Below are 22,296 nucleotides of genomic sequence, written 5' to 3'. Positions count from 1 at the left end.
ATTCTGTATCTTTTGAAATATTGGAACTAGGGTTATGTTAGCACATAAAGCCATGTGGAATACTACTTCTGAAGAGAAAGAAAAATGTCTCTTTTTCAGTATGTCCTTGGGTACATGTGAGCATGCAAGCTTGAGATCAAAATCCCTAAGTAGAACAATATTTTTGTTCTCAAGATGTAAGCTACAGTGATATAAGCTTTTTTTGGTTGTTTTTTTAAAAAGCAAAACAGGAAACATTGCAAACTCAAAGCACAACTCTGTCAGTCAGTTTTGAGTTGAGAAGAATCTTACTATGCAGAGTCCTAGTGGCATTCACTGCGAAGCAGACTATTATGCAAGATGCGTAAGTGTGGTAGAAGCTGACCCTAAAGAAGGTAGAACTTTGGCCTGTTCAAGAGAGAACTGATCTTTTTTAAATAAATATGTGATAAGCATAGGGTGCCAAGATTCTGTTTGAATAAGATAATTAGAAAGGCTATATAAATATATTTGGGTTTTTTAAATACAAACTAATACTAAATCATCTTTTTTACGATGGAGATGATTTTGTAAGAATACCGGGTTTAAATTTTTCTGAACTGCTGTAGCACAGTTCCTTATCTGGTCATTTAAACTTTTTTTTTTTTAAAGCAGATCAAATTCACTTTGTCAAGGGTAGTCCACAAAGGAATAAAGATGATGATCCTGAAAGAAAATTAAATTCATGCTTCTTTGGCAATGTTGCTATACCTGAACTGTAAATACTCCAGCTAGCACCAGCATAAACTATTAAGAACTGTCCTTCTTTACAGAGAGGGAAATAATGGCAGTCAAGTAGGCAAATGTCTCTTCTTCAGTATACACTATGAACATAGGTGACTGGTAGGGGGTACATGGGGGTGCACATGCCCCCTCTGATGGCTGACACCGATGCGGTCGGCAGGGCTGGTGCCCCCCCTGACAGGGCCACTGCCATTGGTGGCTTCTGCAGGTGCTCCCCTAGATCCAGGAGGCTCCAGTCACTCATGACTGTTAATCTTGATAGCTTATTCTCCATTAATCCTATCTTAGAATCTCCCATTATCTTCACAGGGAGTTACCAATATGACTGAGTGATCAAATAAATGTCTTCTGTAATGGAAATGAAAAATACAGACTATGCAATATTACAAATACAGTTAATCACTAGGGCTGTCAATTAATCATGATTAATGCACATGATTAATGCATTAATCGTTGTTCAAGTTATTTTTTTTTAATGTGTTAATTGTGCCTGGGCTCCACTCTGCTGCCATCACTGCCACCTCTGGACTTCCCTGCAGGGCAGCAGTGGCAGCACAGGGGACTGCAGGGCAGTCCAGGAGTGGGGTCTGGGGGACTGCAGTGGAGGGGGAGGGGCACACACAGCTACAGACCCAGAAATGCAGCCACTGCCTGCAAGAACACAGCCCAGTGCAGCATGTGGAGCAGCACCCACTAGGCAAGTCAGTAAAGGGGAAGGAATGTGGGGAAAGAAGGGGTATAGCAGGGCAGATTGAGGCCCCCATAGTGAGGGAGGGCATGGGGCAGAGGTAGGGATAGGGGCTGGGAAGAATAGGGCCCCAGGGCTGAGGCAGATCATGGGATGAAGCCGTGGGTGGCTCGTTCAGGGGCATGGCGGGGCTCCTGCTACTGTGTGCACCCCAACAGAGTCATGGGGGGCATGTGCCCCTTGGATCTGTGCATGGAGCAGAGGCAGTCTGTGCTGTGGACTGGGCTCTGTACCCCACTGCCTTTGACCCAGAAGCCTTGCAATATCATGCTGTGCCTCCTGCTGCTGGGTGGGCAGGGGACATGGCACAGCTAGCGCACAGCTCCTGAGGCAAAGGCAGTGGGGCACAGAGCACCAGCCTGTAGTGGCAGCCCACCTCCACCCTGCACAAACCTTGGGAGCATGTTCCCGCTATGCCTCCCCTGGGTGCACACAGCAGTGGAAGCCCCCCCCACACCCTCAGATAAGATGCCCACATCTCCAACTCATGACCCACCCTGGCTGCAGGGCCCCATTCATCATAGTCCCTGCCCCTGCCTCTACCTCATTCCCTTCCTCACTGTGGGGGGCCTCGATCTGCACCCCCTGCCCATTCCCTCCCCCATGCCCCTTCCTCCCTACAGACTTACCTGCTGGGCGGTGTCTGTGTGTGGGTGTGTGTCTGCCTCTCACTCAAAAGCCACAGCCTTCCAGCCCTGCTGCTGCCTCTCACTCCTGTTCCCCAGTACCCCACATCTTGCTAGGGCATGCAGAAACACCTCTCTGCAGGCTCCAAACCCGTCCCACACACACCCATAGCCCCCCACACCCTAAACCTACCCCCAACCATAAAAAGCACCTGCATAATTTTCCATAACTTTTGAGGTTTTTTGCACATAATTTTGAGTTTTTAGATGTGCAATTAAAATTATGATTAGTTGCAACTAATTTTTAAAATCATGCTGCTAATTGTGATCAAATTTTAAGTCATTTGACAACTTTAACAATCACATAAAGCTTCACTAGGAGGTCTAGAGTTTCCAATGAGCATAATCATGAATGACATGTGCCCCTGGGCATGGTGGCAGCAGCAGTGTAACGGTGGTGGCTGGAGTATGGCAGTGGTAAGTGGGGGAGCTCCTGCAGATGCGGTCAATGTTGTTGGGGGTGCGGGATGGTGAGTGCCAACTAGGGTTCAACAACCACCCATTGGTGGCTGCCAGCAGCATTGCTGACAGTGATGGCAGCACTGCCAACAGTGTCTGCTGCGTCTTTTTGTAGGAGGTGCACCACCACACTCGGGGGGTCCACATGCACCCACGTGTACCCCCTGCGTGTCAGCCCTGAGCATAATTCCATGCAAGGCTTATTGTTACTCTCAGCAACAAGAGCTACCATTGGAAAAAAACCCTGCAAAACTAATATTGTGTAAATTAAGTTCAGTGTACTTATTCTTGCTTTTCATTATAATTTGTATTTAGAGATAAATGTCATATGTGCTAGGTGTTGTAGAAACATATAACAAAAAGTTAGTCTCTCTGTGGTCACATCCTGCATCAATGTTAGATAACTCTAGTAATAAAAAGTTTTGGTAGAACAGGTATCATTCACGTTAAAAAGTAACACCAAAATATTTTAGACCTTAACAAAGTAGCTTGATGATGATTTTTATGAGCGGCTGTACTACTACATTTATATTAATTAAATAAAACATATGAACCCAAAGAATCTCTTTTGTGAGCAGATCTTTTCCTATCTCACCTTTCTAGCATTCCCTGGAACCCTTGGCTTCACAGGTACTTTTGGGGGGGAAGGGACCCAAGAACCAGACTACTCCCCAAGACATTTTCTGTTAAACCCACTTGATTTCTTTGGTTGAAACCTGAGCCAGTCAATATAGTTTAGATTACTGACTTCTTTCTGGCTGTGACTGAATTCTAGCAACAACCATGTAGGCAACAGAAAAGGACACCATTGTTCATGGAGAAGATCCCCTTCCTACATATCCCTGGCTTCTCAAGATTTGGGGGGGCCTCACCTCATCACCGCAAAATTGCTTCCTCTTGAGAAAAAATTCAGAGGTATCTCTTCTGGCTGCTGCTATAGGTTTCTCTGAGAGATAGGCAGTAAGGCCCATAGACATCAAGGGTTAATATTGTTATCTCTCTGGTAACAATTATGGTATATATTGTGGGTGAATCTACACATGCATTCAAGCAGTTTTTATGTCAGCTTCTATACATGTACATTACAGCACAGTAATGCTGTGTGTGGACTGACTTCGGAGTAAAGTTAGTCTCAAGTCAGTCCATACACAGTGTAACTGCGCAGTAACGCATATACACGTGCATTACTGTGCAGTAACTACTCATACGTAAGTCGCCATAGTTACTGCTCAGTAACCTAAATTCCTGAGCAGTAAGTGTGCATATGTAGATGTACCCATTGTTATCAAAAGACAGGGTTATGAAAGGAAAAAGAGGGTGAATGTGGAGGAACTTGGTAACTGGGTGAAGAGCATCTTAGCAAATGAAAAAGTAAAACACTAACTAGTTAACTTACCAAGGGACCCCTTGAGCAGTGAGTCTCAACCAGGGTTTCATGGCACTCTGGGGTGTCCTGAGAACTTTCCAAGGATGCCCTGAGGTGTCATGCAATGTTAGCACTATTAGGTATACAAATGTGATTCACAAAATAAACCCCGAGATTTCAAAGGGGAATCCATAGTGAAGAATTGCTCTCTTATTTTTCTGTAGTAAAAAACCAAGAGAAAACTAAGAGCTGTCATATTCTAAAAGTTGGCATTTTCTTAGGGGTACCTGGAGTTGCAGGAGGGGTGCACTTCCTTGTGTAGGCTGCCAGAATGGCAGGAAGATGGAGGGGAGAGTAGGCACTTGGGTGCTTCTACTCCTTTCGTACAACACTCAGGTAGGCAGTATTGGGGAATGAGTAGAGCGCTGACTCTATTTTCTCCATTTCAGGCAAGTATAGCTGAGCCAGCTGAAAGGGGTAAATACTAAACTGTTGAACAAGGGCTATAGCAATTTACTTTTGCACTGGAACAAGGTGAGAGCCAGGGAATAAACTATTACCAACGAGCTACAACTCACTATATTACCCATTACTCAGGGCAGATAGTATGATTTCAATATGACCATAGGGATTCACTGATAAATGCAAAAATCAGATGAGATGTATAGGCCCTGGTGATTGTACCAACAGAATGAAGATCTTATTCTCTGTCACATCCAGTGTCATTTAAGCAGGAAGATACTTCCTGTATATTACAAACTCCCCAGTAAAATCATTTCTTTGGCAAACAGACAACATGGAAATGTCCTTTTAAAATCAGTTAATACCAACAGAACTCATGAGCTAGCTAGAACCATTTCCTATGCTATGGAAAGAACACTTGAATAAGGTTAACCAAGACATTTCACCCTCCCCTCCCCCGATCATATCTATTTCTGGACGTCTTCTTTTGTTCACCCTTTGCTAATTATAGTGGCCCTGCCTAGGTGATATTTATAGTCTTAAAAGACTTGCCTGACTTTCAGAACACTTTATTCATGTATATTTCCTGTGTTTATTGTTGTCTTAACTCATTTTTTAATTAAATTTGCTTGATCCAAGATTGTATTTAGCAACAAATTTTCAAAGTTCTGTAACTTTTCTTTCAACAAATGCAAAGCTTTATTTAGATGTAAACATAACGGATTTCTATTTCTGTACTAGTGAAGACAGATTTTAGTATTTTTCCAAATACAGGAGTGTGGAGAACTACAGGAATTCCCAAAATTAGCTAAAAGAAATAATCCCTGTTTCAAGAACATGTTTATTCATTTTATTATCTTACTTTACTAGATTACTTTAACTTTTCTTGTGTATAATTGCTGGTTTAAGTATTGATGCCTTGTCAAGACAGAAACATTCAAAATTATCCCATCTGGTTAGCTTTACCAGCTGTATATCAATCAATCACCCCACTATGTCACAAATCATTATAATATCTAATAAAAGTAGAAACATTAAGAGGCAGGGAGCAGCATGTAAAAATTTACAATCATTTCTTTCTTTCTCTTTTTTTCTAAAAAAGAATTTAAGTCTACTCATATCAGTTGGATTAGGGGACAGTCTGTAGAAAAATGAGAAAATTATCCCTCTTTAACAGGGACTGTTTCTCAGTTGTCAGCATTCATTCAGATCCAACCCTGGCTGAAAAGAAAAGGGACTTTCTTTCCACATTTCCACACCTCTGCCAAGTATAAATCTGAGCAGGTCAAGTTATCCTACTTAACTACCTGCTGGTTTCATGGGCTATGCCTAAAATGGCTGCTCTGTTTTTCAAGATCAGGCTCAAGAAAGTCTACCTAAACCACTTCCTAATTCATGTCCATGTCATACTCTCTTCTTTATTATGTGTCGAAATGAAAAGAAGGCAGGGGGAAGGGATGGAGTGAAATATAGGCTTGTACATGGAGTGCAATATATGCTTGTAGAAGGGCCAGTACAGGCCTTATGCACCATGTTAGCCTCACTTAAGCCCACTTTTATGCATACAACATGCGCAGGCCTTGTTCTGGCATCTTATACAGGAGAGAAGTTAATAGAAAAGAAGAGTTTAATTTCTTCACAGAATAAATTTGTGCAGAATAGATACTGTCTCCCAGGTCTACACTTGTATCATCTATGTACCTATTATGCTCTCCTTTGAATGTTTTGCATTGCACAGGATCAACACTGTAAGACAAATCTAGGTGAACTGGAACTAAACTTGCTGACGGTTGGATCTGAAATTCGGATCTATTAGGTACAGCCTCCATGAAGCAAGTTGGTTTTTTAAAGCAAGTAGTTGACTTCTATTTTCTCTGTTTCAAGATGAAATAACTTCAACAACTAGGCCACAATCCTGTACACCCTTGCTTAGCCAAAATTCCTATTGATATTAATTGAAGTGTTGATTGAATGAGTCATGCGTGTCTATTTTCTGCATTTTACACAGGCAATACAATCCTGTTGCCAAGTTAAATTGACAGAGTAGCACATCAAGAAGCTATAAAATACTAAAATGAAGATAGTCTGAGACCATGTTTAAGTAATACTAATCATATTTACATAAGTACAAAAGTTCTACATGCATGTTATGATGTGGTAAAACCATCGTTAAGCAAATTGTACCACAATGTAGCAATAATTGAGACAGGCAGTTAATCAGAACATTCATTGTCTAAGATGCATTTTTAGCAAACGTACCATATTTACTTGAATCCATGACAAGTTTTTTACCACATTCAATGTGGGGGGAAAGCCCCTTGTCTTTGATTTGAGTACAAATGGATTGGGCGGAGGAGTGGGGGTGGGGGGGGGAGGAGGCTGGCTATGGCTGTGGCTGTGGCTCCAGCCCTGACTCGCTGCACCCACTGCAGTGTCTGCCTCCCATCAGCTCTGCCTCACACTCCCCCCACCCCTGCCTACCCCCCGTATCATCTCTGCTCCCTCCCTCCTCCCACCCTCTTCTTTGCTACTATTGCCTATGCTGAGTTCTGGCTTTGAGTCCGGGTCTAGGGCCAGGTCCAGGTCTCGCCCTGTTCTGGCTGGGCTACAGATCACATGCGGGCCCCAGTTTACCTGGAGTTGCAGCAGCTGGAGCTGCTGCCTCTGTAACAACTGCTTCCTGGCTCTGTGGGGGTTAAAATCAGCATCTGATTTGTGTCTTGGGCCAAGGCTGGACCCCAAGTTGTGACTCGGGGTAAGCTGCAGCAGAAATTGGGGGGATGGGAGGTGAGAAGCGGTGGGAGGGAACAGGCATTGTGGAAGAGGGGGCAAGCATAAGGGGTACACACAACAGGTGGCAGGAAGTTGGGGAGGCAGGCACCAGGGTGCACAGGCACTGCAGGAGGGCAGGTGCAGGGGTAGAGGGGCACAGTCACAGTAGTGGTGGGAGCAAATGATGGGCAGGACAAACGGTAGTGGAAAACGTGTGGGGAGGAAAGGAGTGAGGTTAGGCTGCTTGATTCACCCACTGCCTGCCCCCTGCTGCTGCTTTCCCTGTCACAGTGGTGGTGGTAGTGGGGGAAAATGCACAAATTTATATTTTCCATGTGTAGAAATCTAATTATTGGAGGGCCATTTTAAATTCGAAACATCTTGGATTGGGGTATTTGGCTCTTAAACATCTGATGGTGATAGGTTTTGAAGAAAGCAAAGTGATTGCAGTCATTTCACTCTTCAGTTTCCAATACAGAATTTGTGTGACTCTTGAAGCTAATAGGATGGTGGACTTTGGACGCTGTTACTGTGTTAAGCACCACTCTCTTAAACTTAGCTGACTGTGTTAATAAAGTTAAAGATAAATATCTGTCTTCTGCTTTGGACAACATGTATACTGTTACTTGCATTTATATATGCTCATCATTGAATATTTGTCAGTCCTTTGCCTTACATAACGAAAGTACAATAGATTCTATGACCAAATGATAACCTGATGTGGGAAACAAGTTTTGCTTCTGAGAAAACTTCAGGTAGAATAGCTGACCTGGAAAATATTTAGGCAACTGAATTCAGTATGTAGCCTATGCCACTATGACCCACTTGAGTTTTTGAGTAAGAGTGGCAATGATTTGAATGCCCTAGATTGATATAATGGAGCAATTTCTAATGAAATAAATGTTAAAAATAATTTTAAAACATTTAAGGATAGACCTTCAGTTGGTGTAAAATAGCATAGCTCTATCAAAGTCCATGGATCGATAACTGCCTTACACTAGTTAAGAGATTGAGAAACGCAGCAGTACTCATTCCAGATTATTAAGAAATACAGTCTACTTCTTTACCTAGCATCTTCTTTCTGTCTGTGGGTCTTAAAGTAAAAATGGAAAAGAAGTAGTGAAAGTCATCTATTCCACTTTTCCACATAGGTTGGATAGCTTTCTGTAACATACAGCTATATATTTTGTTCTATCCCATTTTAAAGAACTCAACCAATGAGAACTTCACAACTTCATTTGGGAAAATCTTGCATGGTATGCCATCAGTAGGAAGCTTTTCTTGAGAGTTGGTCTAAATTTCTATCTTCCCATCACTTTTTAAGCCTTATTGCATACATATGTACTTCCCGATATTGTTGTCAAACTTTCTAAAAACCAGTAGTGTCCTTATTCCCTACTTGACTGCAGCTCCTCATTATGGGTCCAAGCACCCCCCCCCGCACTCCCTTAAGTCAGGTAAACACTGCAGACTTTAGCCAGTCCCAGGCTATTGAAGGTTAGGAGAGAAAGGAAAGCAAAAAGAATTTAAAATGCCTCTGAGGTAGGTTACACACCCTCTGGAAACTGCAAAGCATGGACATAAAAACACCTTGCCAGTCATCCACTACAAACCATGCTGGGCTGCGTGCTAACTCCTGATGTTGAAGTTGTAGCACTTCACATACAGTTGTGAATCAGGTCACAGTTAAGTGACATTTGGGAATGGAAAAATCTAGAACTCTTGGTTCAGAGATGATACCTTGTATTAGACCGACTAAGAAATCATAAAAAAACCTGTCTTTTTCTGCAAGCCCAAACGTTTGAGCTTGAAAGCTTGCAGAAAAAGACATTCTTTTTGCAATTTCTTAGTTGGTCTACTAAAAGATATCATCTCTGAACCGAGAGTTCTAGACTTTTGCCTTTCTTTTGGTTTCTGACCAACATGGCTACCAAATACATCCCTGAAACATGGAAGATGCCAAACTTTAGCTGATTTTGGATTTTAAACTTCATTGCTGAACAACAAGAAAGATTTTTACACCTCCCTGTTTGCCATCTGAAACCACCAGGGAAGGCAGCCTGCCTGATCTGCACAACAAAGAGCACTTGACAGACTCCCTCAGGAACCCAGAGGGACAGACCTCCATTTCCAGCTTCCTCTGTGCAAAAATGAAGTTTATTTCCTACCTATGGGGACTTTTTACCATCTTTAATTGAGCCTGATGAAGGAGGTGTTAACCTGAAAGCTTGCAGAAAAAGACATTTTTTTGTGATTTCTTAGTTAGTCTAATAAAAGGTGTCATCTCTGAACAAAGAGTTCTAGTTTTTTGCATTTCTTTTTGTCTCAGACCAACATGGCTACTGCCAAATACATCCCTGAAATTTGGGAATGGTTCGTTTGGGAATGGTCCATTCATATGGGCACACTCTGTCCCATAACAAATATGAAACAATTCCCAATCAGTGATATTTTGGAACAGTTCACTTGTTACATGTGTTCACCCCCCAGTTCGGACATCTTCCAACCTACATGCTTTGGAACCTCGGCCAGCTGGAGGATTCTGAGTCTAATAGTTGGTACAGATTTTCAAGTTTATTCTGGACCTCTAGATCATTCCTGTACTCACTAATAGGTATGGGAGGACAGATTTTTAAAGATGGTTAAGACCGCAGATAGCTAGCTACTTAATGGAATTTAAAAAAATGTCTTATTAGGTTAGGTGAAATCAACAAAAATTAGGTACGTAACCAGCTTAGGTGCTTTTGAAAAATTACCAGGCAGCTTTCTGCCTCTGTAAACATCTAAATAACTTTGAAAACCGAACAGAGTGTTCTCTGCTTACATTCTGACTATGATCTAGTTCTGCAATCTTTATTTGGATAGACTTCAATATGATTTTTGCCTGAACAAAGCCTGGAGTATCAGGTCGCTAAAGAACTGCATTTTTTTATTCTATCCTGGACCAAAATGGTACACAAATAGTTAGCATCTCTCAAAGAATGTTTCAAAAGTCAGTGCTAAGCACTGGACTTGAACTTTTTGTTTTTCATCTAAGTTTTGAAAGGGAAAGTTAAATGAATGAAGTTCTGTATTTCCATTTCATATAATGTTTGCTAATTATGGCAGATTAGCTTCAGAGTGTGCTCACTGATTTATCACATAGTTGGTGGCTAATCAACATTATCAACTGATCGTGATACATGACTTATGCAAAATCACTGAGTAGAGTGTCTACTCTAGTGGAAAAATTTCCACCTCAGATGGATTCCAGCAGGTACTGTCCTTGTTGGATGTTTTGGCACAACATAAGAGCATAAGATACAGAAATGAAGGGACCTCTCCTGGATGATCCGATTCAGTCCCCTGTTATTGGAGGCAACCATATCATGTATATTTGTTTATAAGCTAATTTCTCAAACTCCATCTTAAAGGTCTTGAAATTAATGAGCATTGAAATTCAGTCTTCTTCTCATCCAGCGAAGGAGAACTCATAGGTCAGGACTGAATAGCTGAATATTTAAAAAGGATGCCAGAATGACAGCTCCAGATACTAAAATCCTGTGTTTAGCCTTAGAATAGGTATGCTAGAGACTATGGCAAAGTAAGCATCCTGACATTGTGCTGACCTGGAAGACTCAACTCTAGATGGTTTGTGAAGTTCCATCTCCATCAATTCTTGGCCTTTTTTTATGTGGCTTTCCCTTTCTAATACTGATTTTATTATTCTCTTCTAAGTCTTTTCAGATGCATATATATGAAAAACAAATATTTATAACAACAAATCTCTATAGATCTCTCTGTCTCTCTCTCTCTATATATTTCTATATAAATTTATAATAGAGAGAGCTATATAGAGAAATATATATCAAGAGAGATAAATGTATGTGTAATTTTTTATATAAATAAATAAATATATGTATATACAGAGAGAGATATCTATAGATATTTGTTGTTATAAACATTTGTTCTTCATGGTCAAAGAATACTTAGTCTTTGTCAGATTAAAGATTTCTCAATGAGGAATTCATCTGCTTGTATAAAGATTAATATTTTATTCCCAATATTTTTTCTTCACATTTGAACAACTTACTAAGGATGGAGGAAACACTTTTTTCCTATCAGCAATCAACACATATATTTCTTGTCTAAGCTTTAGCAGAAATCCACAAATACATATGATAGTATGTTAACTAGCTAATATGGTCATTGATACTAAGGGCAGTACTACCCTCAATGTTTTTAGCAGCAGAGCTGTTTTTTCTTTATTTGCTTTGGAAGGTCCCTGATTGAAAGAACACTGCAGAAGATTCCTTTCATCAACTGTTAGTTACATTTCCTGAGTTGATAAATGTACATTGCAAGGAAAATGTAAAACACATCAGACTACCAATTGCATTTGATTAGTTAGTCTAAATAATGTAATAACCTTTCATCTCCCAAAGGAAAACTTTTAAAAGAGTTCCACTGTTAATATCTTCCTGCAAAAACAAATATTGATTTCCTATTCTATATCATAATCTTACAAGAGCCAAATTAATATTTCCTGGGCTTCTGTAATTTTACTCTCTTTTTCTAGGAGTTTTGATTTGTCATATTTTGGTTTATTTGCATGGAAGTAGACACTTGGAATTAGAAGGTGATGTGTATGGTATTGTTGGTAATGCTTTTAAATAGAAGACTGGACTTCAGGAATCTTGACCCTTGTTCACATTCCACTGTCTATCACCATAGGAAACCATTACTTGTTGCTAATGGAGTTGTGCTGGTGGTGAATATGGAACACGTTTGTTTAAATAGCTTTTGCCCCACTGCCATCTATTCCCACAAACAGTACAACTAAATGTGATAACGTTCACATCAGAAGAAACAGTGTAAACATTGCCTATTAAAGGTAAGTTGTCAAACCATTGTTTCTTAGGAAATCTTAAATCTTCAAAGAAATACGATTTCAGATAACTGGATAAATTCAGTCCTGGTGCAAATGTAAACAGCTCTATTGCCTTGTATGAAATTGCATTCTCTTATTACAACATACAAGATTCCGGCTCAGGATTGATGCATCTGAACAGCAATACTCTCTGAATCAATCTGCAAACCCAGGGACAAAACTGTATTTGCTTAGAGGAACTGACTGAAAGAATAGCTTATTAAGGGTAACCACTTGGGAATCTCTTTCCTCTCAGCTGCCATGGTGGGAGTGAGTTTTGTGCTCATGAATTTGTCCTCCCAATTTGTTTTAAACAGCATATGTTCCAGATATTGAATCCAGCTTTAAATTATGTGTTTACCCTACCAGCATCTCATTCCCTCACTCTTATTATCTTAACTTCACAACCTTATCAAATTGTCACCAATACAACTAAAATGGCCATTTTAGAGAATACAGTGAGGAAAGGTTCTTGGTGGAACTGGAAACTTAACACTGCTGCGAAAGAACGCAGCATAAATACCTCTTGTTTTGGCTCCCATCTCCTTAAGGAGCAAATACATGATTTTTCTCCATCTATTTAAAGCATCATAAAACAGAAGAAAATGGATCACTCCTTGAAGCTGTTAGTGACAACAGCATCATCCTAGACAAGGGCAGGGGATTATGATTCAATAGTTCCCCCAAAATTAAATGGTAACTCTAGCCAAACTGATGCTGCAACATATTTCATAGCTTTTCCAAATGGTTAATCCTCTTAACATGACATCTTCCCAAAATCTTTTATTAAATGGATTTTGGACTCAGATAGCACTTTGACCTTACATTAATTTTCTAAAATAATTGAATAAATCATGGTAAAGCCTTTATTTGTTCTACAGACACTGTCTGCAGAGCTGATGGCTACTGGCTCATGGAAGTGCTGTTGTCTTCCTGATCTGTGAAGCAGCTGAGACTATTCCCTATTATGAAGTACAGAATACTTTAGACTTGGTACAGGTGGTGGATTCTTCCATGACTGACTGGATAATAGTTTAACTGGAGAAAATGGGGGCCTCTGGAAAATTCTATATTTTTTGTTGACCCAAGCAACCTTTGGGTTTTAGAATCTCCTATAATATTTTCTTTTTTAGCTTTGCACAAAATGTTTTTTCCTGGCAAGGATAGCCTGCTATACATCTAGGATCTTGGCTCCTGAGAACTTTCATACCCCAGGATACCATAGATGTAACCTTCCTATTATATTTACTGTACCCACAATCACTTCACAACAGCAAAAGGAAGGTTTCTATATGATTAGTTGTGACACCAATATATTGGGTGGCCTTTTCTGTGTTCTCACTTTATCTTCATTTAGTACAAGATTTATAGAAATATTTCCTAAACACAAAAAGGTAGCATATTATTTCAAGAACATAAGTTCTTACAAGATATCTTGGATTCTGATGGAAAACACATTGAAATATTAGCCAAATGTTAAAATCAAAGTCAATAGACTCCAGTTGGCAACTTAGGGGTATAGGCTGTGTGTAGATGAAATGTAGGGCGTGAGTGTATGGCACTTTAAAGCAGGCTAAATGCTTTTGCACACTTTAACTGTGTTGGTGTTTGCATGCCTCAGTGGTGTATTCTGGATTAATTCCAGCCTCTGTAGGAAATTCGGCAGTGTAATGCACCTTAAATGACTTGGCATGCAGCGAACTAAAACTCCTCCAAGTAGTTTTAGTATGCTGCTCCTACAGCTGTGGAGCAGCTCCATGGAGCTCTGCGGCTGTGTAGGAAGCCTGTGCAGGCAGCCTGGCAGCAGCCAAGGAAGACAGGCTCTGCCCAAGAAAAGCAGCTAGCCTTATTTCCTGCCCCCACCTGAAGCCTGCCTGCCTGAGCTGCCCTGGGCCCGGTGCTTCCCGAGACCGCCCGAGCCGAGCCTGCTGCCACAGGGGAAAGCACCAGTCCCCCCCTGCAGACCAGAAACTGCTCCACCTGCCAGCAGCTCCCCCTCCCCTTCCTGCTGCCAGAGAGGCAGGTAAGTCGGGTGTGTGCACAACATGGGGGTTTAATTGGCCCTAAATTGAAGCAGTGTTTTTAAAAGCCCACTGTTTCAATGTTGGGCCCCCGTTTCATCTACACATGGCCATGTTCTAACATCACTGTTTTTCAAGAGTAATACCTTTAATAGTTCCATTACTTTCAAATGAATTAAATTGCTAGTCAGTCCAAAGGTGGCAGAATCTTATTCTTAAGGAGTAAGACCTAACATTGGTCTTGAAATAGTACATTTCTTGATACTGCTTCACTATCAAGTTTGAAGAGTATTTGCTACGCATCCTGCATAGGTTAGTTAAGCAGGTAAGAGTGAATGTCATTTAAAGAATCTCATGACTCCCTTCTTTATATTACTCTAGCACAAAAATGGTGATCCTAAAAAATGAATGCATACCATATTCATTCAAATACAAGACAAGGTTTTTTCCTCCAGTCAAAATGGGAAAAAAGCACTTATTTTACATTCACATATAAGGAAATCACATTAAATACACTGCATATCTTTGAACTATTACTAAAAGCAACATGTGCTCAATAATGAGTGCATCTACATGTTCGTTAATGTGCTGTAATATGGTGCAGTAAATTTAGTACCTGTAATAACAGGTACTAACTTAATGCACTGTATTTGGTGCTACTGTGCATTAGCGTAGATGAAAACCTTTTGTGTGACATTTAAAGCATATTGGACTAAAGCTACTGCGCATTAGTGTATTAGCACGGTTTTTGCCAGCTGTGCAGTAGAATTAGTTCAATGTGCATTAAGTGTCTCATGCTGACATGCCCAATAGAAACCAACCAGGAAATTGATTAAATGCAACCAATAATGAGCATAACTGTCAAGTACATGGCCCATAAGGAGCAAACTTGCTGATGGGAACCCACTTTTTAATGTGTATGGCCCTTAAAAAAGTGGACAGTTGCCTCCCTAGGAGGGTACAAGCCATGGAGGTAGTGCAATACCAGGCCAGCCTGGAGGTACTGCAGTACTGGTTGGCACTCAGGGAAGCTGGAACAAGCTCTGAAACCCTCCCCTGGTGCTAAAAATACAGATGGAAACCTTTCTCTTCGTGGTCATTAAAAGAATGGGTGGGTGTTCCCTGTGCAGGGAACTGGCACCAGGCCTGGAAGTACTGCCATAATAGACCAACACTGGGAGAGCCAGAGCCAGTTCTGATACCCTCCCCTTAGTACTAAAAATGCTGCATTTAGCTAAAAGGCTTAAATACTGATGGCAACCTGTTAAAATTTTTTTTTTTCTGTTTTTTTTACACCAGTCCTGGAAGCACTGCAATACCAGGTCAATGCATGGAGTGGATGGAGGATGCTCCTGTTCCACCACCCAATACCAAAAAGAACCTGCTCAATATAAACCTCCTATGGAAAACATATCAGAGACAATTACCCCGGGGAAGTTTGTCTACATGGGCACATTGTTCCCCTGCCAGATAAGTAGACTAATGCATTTGAGTCTAAACAAACTACATGATATTAGCCATTAAGTGCAATCTGCCTCAGCACCCACTCTTTTACAAGTCATGGTAAGCTGCTTCATTGCATAAATTTCAACTTCTTCACTCCCACAGCTGAGCTACACCTTTCTTTCTCATTTCCAATGAGTCCTGTTTCTTCACCAGCCTTACATGTCTGGCAAACATCATCAAATGGAGCCCTAAACAGTTTACCCAGAATACCTCTGTCATCCCATCTCTCAGCCTGTTGCATATGATTAGTATGCCCACACCATCCATAAAATGAAGCTGGACCAGATTGTCCTGCCTCTTATCTATGTATACATTTTGAAGTATCCCAGGACTCATGACAAGAACACTTGGTTCCAGTCATAAGTGGGAGGCTAACTAGTACATGGATCCTTTGTGTGGTGTATCTGGCATACACATAGACAGTTGGCAGTGCTGAGCTCTGGGGTCACCATGGCCTGAAATCCTGCTGACTCTGCTGGGGTCCATCCCAATGTTCTATATGGTAAATCATGATCTTTTTGACCTAGTTTGTACTACATATAAGGAGCTGCTAAAGTGGTACTTAAAAGTGTGTTTATAAAGTACCTGTGCTAAAACTTACAGCTGTTTCAAAAAAGGTAAAGTGCACCAATTCTGTGTGATCTAAGTCTTTATACTATACACAAATTGTTCCAGATGTGTCTAGTTCAAAGTCAGTTTTTTCAGATTTATTCCTCACTTCCATGTGCTCAGGGAGAGCAGGATTTGACAATAAAGAGAATGGAAGAGACTGGAGGGGTAAGAAGTTTGGAGCGAACAGAGGAAAAAGCAGCTACCTGATACCCCCTCTCTTGTTTTTCTTGCTGTAGTAGTGGAAGGGGAAACAAGTTCAAGGCAAACCTCCAATAATTATATTTTATACTTGGAAAATGATATCAAATTAATAAATTTTTTCCTATATAGCATCTAATTATTAGGGGGTTGTCTATAATCAGGGTCACCTTATATTCAAATAAATAATGGTACATGGCTTGAGAATAACTCTGGGATCTTGGAATGAAGTCCAGAATGTTTTAAAAGGGTACACATGCTATACAACTTGGTTCCTCCTGCTAGTCGGGGTTTTCTGCTCCCTACATACTAGACATTATTTTGGCATGGCATTTTGGTAAAGAAGATGACAATGAAAAACTGAACAGATGCTTCAAGAAACATATGCTTTAAAAGAAATTATGCATTTGTTGTCTTGTGAATTATTCTTTTTAAGAAGCAATCGTTTAATACAAGGGAAGAATAAAAGGAAAAGTGGAAATAATGAGAAAAATGCAACAAATTATTCTACCAATGTAGCTGAATCCACCTATGGACAGAAAAGAAGTGTCATCAAATACCGTTTTTTCCTGTCCTCTGAGTTAAGAGATTTTAAAGCTTTCTGGCTGCAAATCTCCTAGTACAGGATAAAAGAAAAAATACTCCTTTCTCATACATAAGAGAGGTAAATATGCAAGAAACAGTTTGGAACAAGTTAAATGGTGGCAGTACATGGTTACCAACATAGTGTCTTGAAACTTACACCTGTTTGTGCATGACATGATCTATACAGACAGAAACACGACACAAGTTACCATGTATCCACACATGGTCATTATTTGAGTCAATCACAAAAAGTTCTTATTCTCAATGATCTTTTAAAAAACATAACTCATATGGAATAGATCTCAAAGATTCAGATTCTAAGTTTAGAAAAGTAGAAGTTATAGGAGAAACATTTTCTCATACTTATGCATATCGATCAGCTGTTACTATTGATATGGAACAGGTTTAGCTCATTTGGAAACCTAGTCAGCTCTTTCTTCACAAGTGCTTCTCCCTACCACACTGTACTTAAGCTTCCTCAGCTATATCTACAGACTAAAACTACTTCCTACAGCATTCATATGCTGTGGAGTGTTTTCTTTCTGCACTGGCTAAAAAGAATAGATATCTCAGCCTGATGAAAGGGAACTGGGTTCTGGGAAAGATTACAAGCCCAGATAGCAAAGCAAGTTTTGCTTTAGTTCTCTTTTTCACATCTTCTCTCAGATACAAAAGGAGATACCATTGCCTTTCACTGTGGAACTGAGATTTCTATTGCTGTTATTAATATAGGACCAGAGCCAGCCAAATGCTGAGCACCATCAGATCTCATTGAAGTCACTGGAAGTGAAAAGGTGCTAAGTATCTTGTTCCATAAAATCTATCAGGGGTGGAGTGATTTCCTGTATGTACTGATGTGCTTCATTATCCTAAGATTCTCCTGGGATACTCTGTGGTTTAGTAGCTCATTGTCCAAGGGAATGATCTCTGCCAGAAGATATAAAACTGTCTGAAGTATAAGGTCCTATGACTTAAAAGGTACAAATATTAAGAGGAAATATGTCCCTTTTGAAAATAAAGTCTATTGAAAAAATCTACTTGCTGAATATACCATGTTTGTAGTGCACATACTTCTAGGGTCTGAAGAAGCTGATCATCGCTTGTACGCTTATTACAACCACTTGTAATATGTGGTTATTATAGTGATTTCAGAGGCTGGGATGAAGAAATGCTGTCTTACACTCTCCAGGCTGAGGCTGCAAGCAGTGATTATCTGTGATAACTGTCCTTGTTACAGCTGTCTGGACAGTTACAGACATATAGATTGAGTTATAGAACCCAAAAAAGATGAGTTTTAAGTGAGTATTAGTTAAACAGGTTTTCAGATTATTGTTTTATCACAAAACACACAACAAATTTAGGTGAGGTCAGGACACTCTTATTTGCTTGAAATAATACCTTATCCCATTGGTAGCCTCAGTGGTTTCAGTAGGATTACTCACAGAGTAGGGTACTCCTAAGGTGAGGGTGACTAAAAATTTATCTTATCTGTGGTTTAGGGTTTTAAATTATTTAAGAGAAAGCTTGTGGTTTATTATAAAATCTTAAATAACATGTTGGCAAAGAAATCAAATGAGATTTGATATGCATTAAAGTTCCCCACCTTTTTCTTTATTTGGGTTGAATATTTAGTGCTCCTACAAACCATCATGAATGAAGTCAGAACAAACATCTGAGGTCCAGCCCATCCATGCCCACACTTCATGTGCAGCATAAAGATGTTCTCTTAGCTTCCTCTTAATCAGCCTTCAGAGATCACTTCTTATGTGTCTGAGCACCTTTATGCTTTCAACAGCCAATGGTGTTGACTGGACGAGGACCCCGTTTGTTTTGTACTTGTGCCTTTTTTAACCAAATCCACCTTCAGTGCTCCTAATTACCAGGAGATGATTCAGTGACGCTGCAGCAACAGTTATCTGGGTGATAGGAACACCTTCACTTGGCTTTAGAAGAGCCTGCAGAGAGGCACTGGCTGTCACAACAAATGATGTTGAAGCAAGAGCATATCTTTAACTAGTAACAGGAAATGCAGTGATCAGCTCTTCAATAAGAAATGTGGAAGTGGATTCCAATACATCATCTCCTCTTTTCAGGATGGAGTAAGATTGTCTGCACAAATCTAAAGGAATTTTCTATATAGAATTATTTTAATTGACCTTTTAACATTCCAAATCTTTTGCTCTCAGCCCACATTTTGTATGCCAGACAAGTGGCACAACAGGGCCATAAAGCTGACCTAAAAAATCATCTTGGGATTTCCTCAGTAAAATGGAATTTCTGGCTGTCAGAGCCATTTGTGTGTCAGGGTATGTTGGGGTGGTTTGGCTGTTCAGTGCTCCAACAGCAGGGGTGCTTCTAAGGAGATGCGGCAGCCAATATAAAATACAGCAGTCTGTTTGTGTTCTAAGATCAGGGGACCAAAAAGCAGGCCTTAAACCTCCTTGGGTCCTGTACAATGAGGCTCCAGCCTTTAGTATTGTTCACTTATACAAAAAAATATTTCAGCAGTACTCAGTAAAGCTAGTGTCCTAGATAATGGGCTGTATATAGTATATACGCACAATTATAAAATGTAATTTTCCCCATTATTATATATGTACTTTGGAGTAACAGGATGGATTACATAAATGCTATTTAGAGTGGTATAATTTGCATGTGTAAAATTCTGCTTACAGTGCTGTGAGCAGATATATTTGGAAGAATAAATGATTTATCATCAGATGGAAAGGGAGTGATGGAGATAAAAGCGTCCTAGGTGTTACAATAATAAAAAGAAATAAAAAGAATAAATATGAAAGGTTGAGTAAAGCTCTAAGTCTTTTTATACCTCTCACAGTAAGCTAAAATAGCACAATCAGCTGAAAGTTTATTCCTATGACAATAAAGTCTAAATAACATTAAAATAAAGAAAGCAAGTGTGATACACAGTGACAAAATATAAATCATACTCTCCTACTTAAAACAGTGCATGCTTAGATCAGTGCAGCAAATGATATTTTTCTTGACTGAATGATAATATAAGTTTGTTACCTACCTTAAGTTCTCTAAAAAAGATGCTACTCCTTGCCCACTCAACAATGGAGAAGAGGGTTTGGTCAGCCATTTTACACATAAGCCCAAATGTGTTGAGCTTCTCATGTTTGCTTCTGTTGGCTTGTTCTTGCTGCAAGTATGCCATGATCTTAGCCTGGACTTGTGGCTCATCTGGCTCACATTTCAAGAGTTCCAATATCAGATGTGGAATACTTGCTGGTGAGCTTGTCTGATAACTATCCATGTATGAGTAGCCCATTATTGACTCTGGGGAGCTAGTGTACGGGTCAGGGTACTCAGACTTGATAGCACGGCTTGGAAAGTGGCCATAGGTCTGGTAACCTTGCAGGCTGCCATGAGGTGGCATTGTCATACTAATTGGAGAGGTTACAAAGGGACTTCGGTCATAGTCTGTAGGAGGCAAGGCAGCATGGTTCAGAGGTAGGCCTTTGGAGGCAGAATGGATATTCTGAATTGCAGAGGATATTGTCAGGTCGGTGGGCATTGCTTGGATCACCTGAGTCATGGCTTCCAGTTTAAGTCCATTTGCACGGATAAGAGCTTTCTTTTGCTGCTTTAGTGCCCTGTCTCTCTTGTACATTGGTCCAAACTTATTTCGACCACCACGCATTCGGTCAGCTCTCACAGCTGTTGGGGGGAAGAGAAGGCAGTGAGATAATAAATAAAGCTTTAAGGAATACCATTCTTCAGAGGAATACAAATGTTTTAAATAGTGGTAATTTAAACAGTGCTCCTTTATTTTACTTTGATCAAACAGCATTATTATTCGAGGAGGAAAAAAAAAAGTTGTTTAATGAATTTTAATTTTTTTGATTACATTTAGCCATCAGATATGTATTAATATATCTGGGCTTTTGTTTACATCACTTGAGGTATAAAGATTAGGGACAAATACTGCTGGGCTACAGGAATTTCACACCTATCAGAAGATAACATTCGATTCCTGTTGTGATCCCCTCATATATATTTTACTTCAAGCCACAATATCCTTAGGAAGCAACGGCTTTTGGCCAGAACTGGTCTGAGAAGTATCTGGAAAGCCACATTTATCCCATGATAATTATTCAGGTACTGCTTGCCACCACTACACAAAAACTGCCTGCAAGAGACTACAAAATGCTCAAAAGACATAAAAGTGAATATGATTTTTCTTGCAAAACACGAAATACTATTTCCTTTTTGTTATTTTATTCATATTGGTGCAAACATTTAAGGAACATTTCCAGTTTTCCCTGTTTCTAGAGATGTTTTCAAATGCTATAATGCACTTAAGGGAGGGCTGCCAGCAAGTTGTATACTGTGCAGAAGATCGAACTGACTCAGGAACTATTGACACTTGTTCTGGCTTGTAATATTTCTGGAATTAAAAATAATTAAAACAAATCCATTTCAACAGCTGCCTTGGGAGTCATATTGGTGGTCTCTGTCACAATAGTATCTGTCACTGTGGCATATATCTAATGGACTAGTGAGTAGTTCTCACCAAGTCCACCTTGCCCACTGGCAATTAGGTAGAAAGAGGAACCTTTGACAGCTTGGTGACATGTTGAGACTGCTGAGATTGCTGGAGGTTAAGTTCTTGAGCTTTTTATCTTAGGGATTAGTGTAACATTAAAAATTTATTATGAATCCTAGGTACACATAATACTGTACATTATCATAAAGATTTTAACAATTAATGATTGTTGGTCTACACAGTAATTTATGGACTAGACTTTAAGACCATATATCACTATCAGGGAAATACACATATAAATGTCACAGGCATTTACAATTATGAAAGCCACATTCTTCCAGTTTTTCAGGTAGAGGAAGGGAAGCTACACAGATGGCACAGAAAGAGGATATAAAGGTAAGTTTTTTAGAGGAACCTTAAAAATAGTTTTATTTTACCAAATGCTGCAGATAAAATATTTTTGCTGCTAGCATTATACCAGATGGGTAAATTGCAGGAAATCAAGAAGTCATAATAATTTTCTTGATGTAAGTAACTAACTTTGCATACATATGCACATGCTTTTATTCTCAATATAGTTGTAATGTGCTATACAACTAACTTGGTAGGTCAAATGTTGCTTGCAGATACTTCTGTGCAATCAAAATGAGTTTCATGTAATAATTTAAAAACAGGAATTAGTTGTATATGATTATCAGTA

The 22,296-nt window shown here is 39.9% G+C and overlaps 1 protein-coding gene across 2 annotated transcripts in view; it reads right to left on the bottom strand.

The window, feature by feature from the left end:
• The window catches only part of NR5A2 (nuclear receptor subfamily 5 group A member 2), a 126,855-nt gene that overhangs the window by 88,258 nt on the left and 16,301 nt on the right, over nucleotides 1-22,296 (bottom strand). For both annotated transcript variants that reach the window (XM_090049100.1, XM_090049101.1), the window contains exon 5: nucleotides 20,121-20,767. In XM_090049100.1, the coding sequence (XP_089905226.1) occupies nucleotides 20,121-20,767 (647 nt within the window). The remainder of the gene's footprint in view (nucleotides 1-20,120; nucleotides 20,768-22,296) is intronic.

This window comes from Crocodylus siamensis, chromosome 5 (genome assembly GCF_052110815.1).
Source record: "Crocodylus siamensis isolate JL-2025a chromosome 5, ASM5211081v1, whole genome shotgun sequence".
In the NCBI taxonomy this organism is placed as follows: Eukaryota; Metazoa; Chordata; order Crocodylia; family Crocodylidae; genus Crocodylus; species Crocodylus siamensis.
The sequence above is the reverse complement of the archived record's forward strand: the minus strand, read 5'-3'. Positions and strand labels throughout refer to the sequence as shown.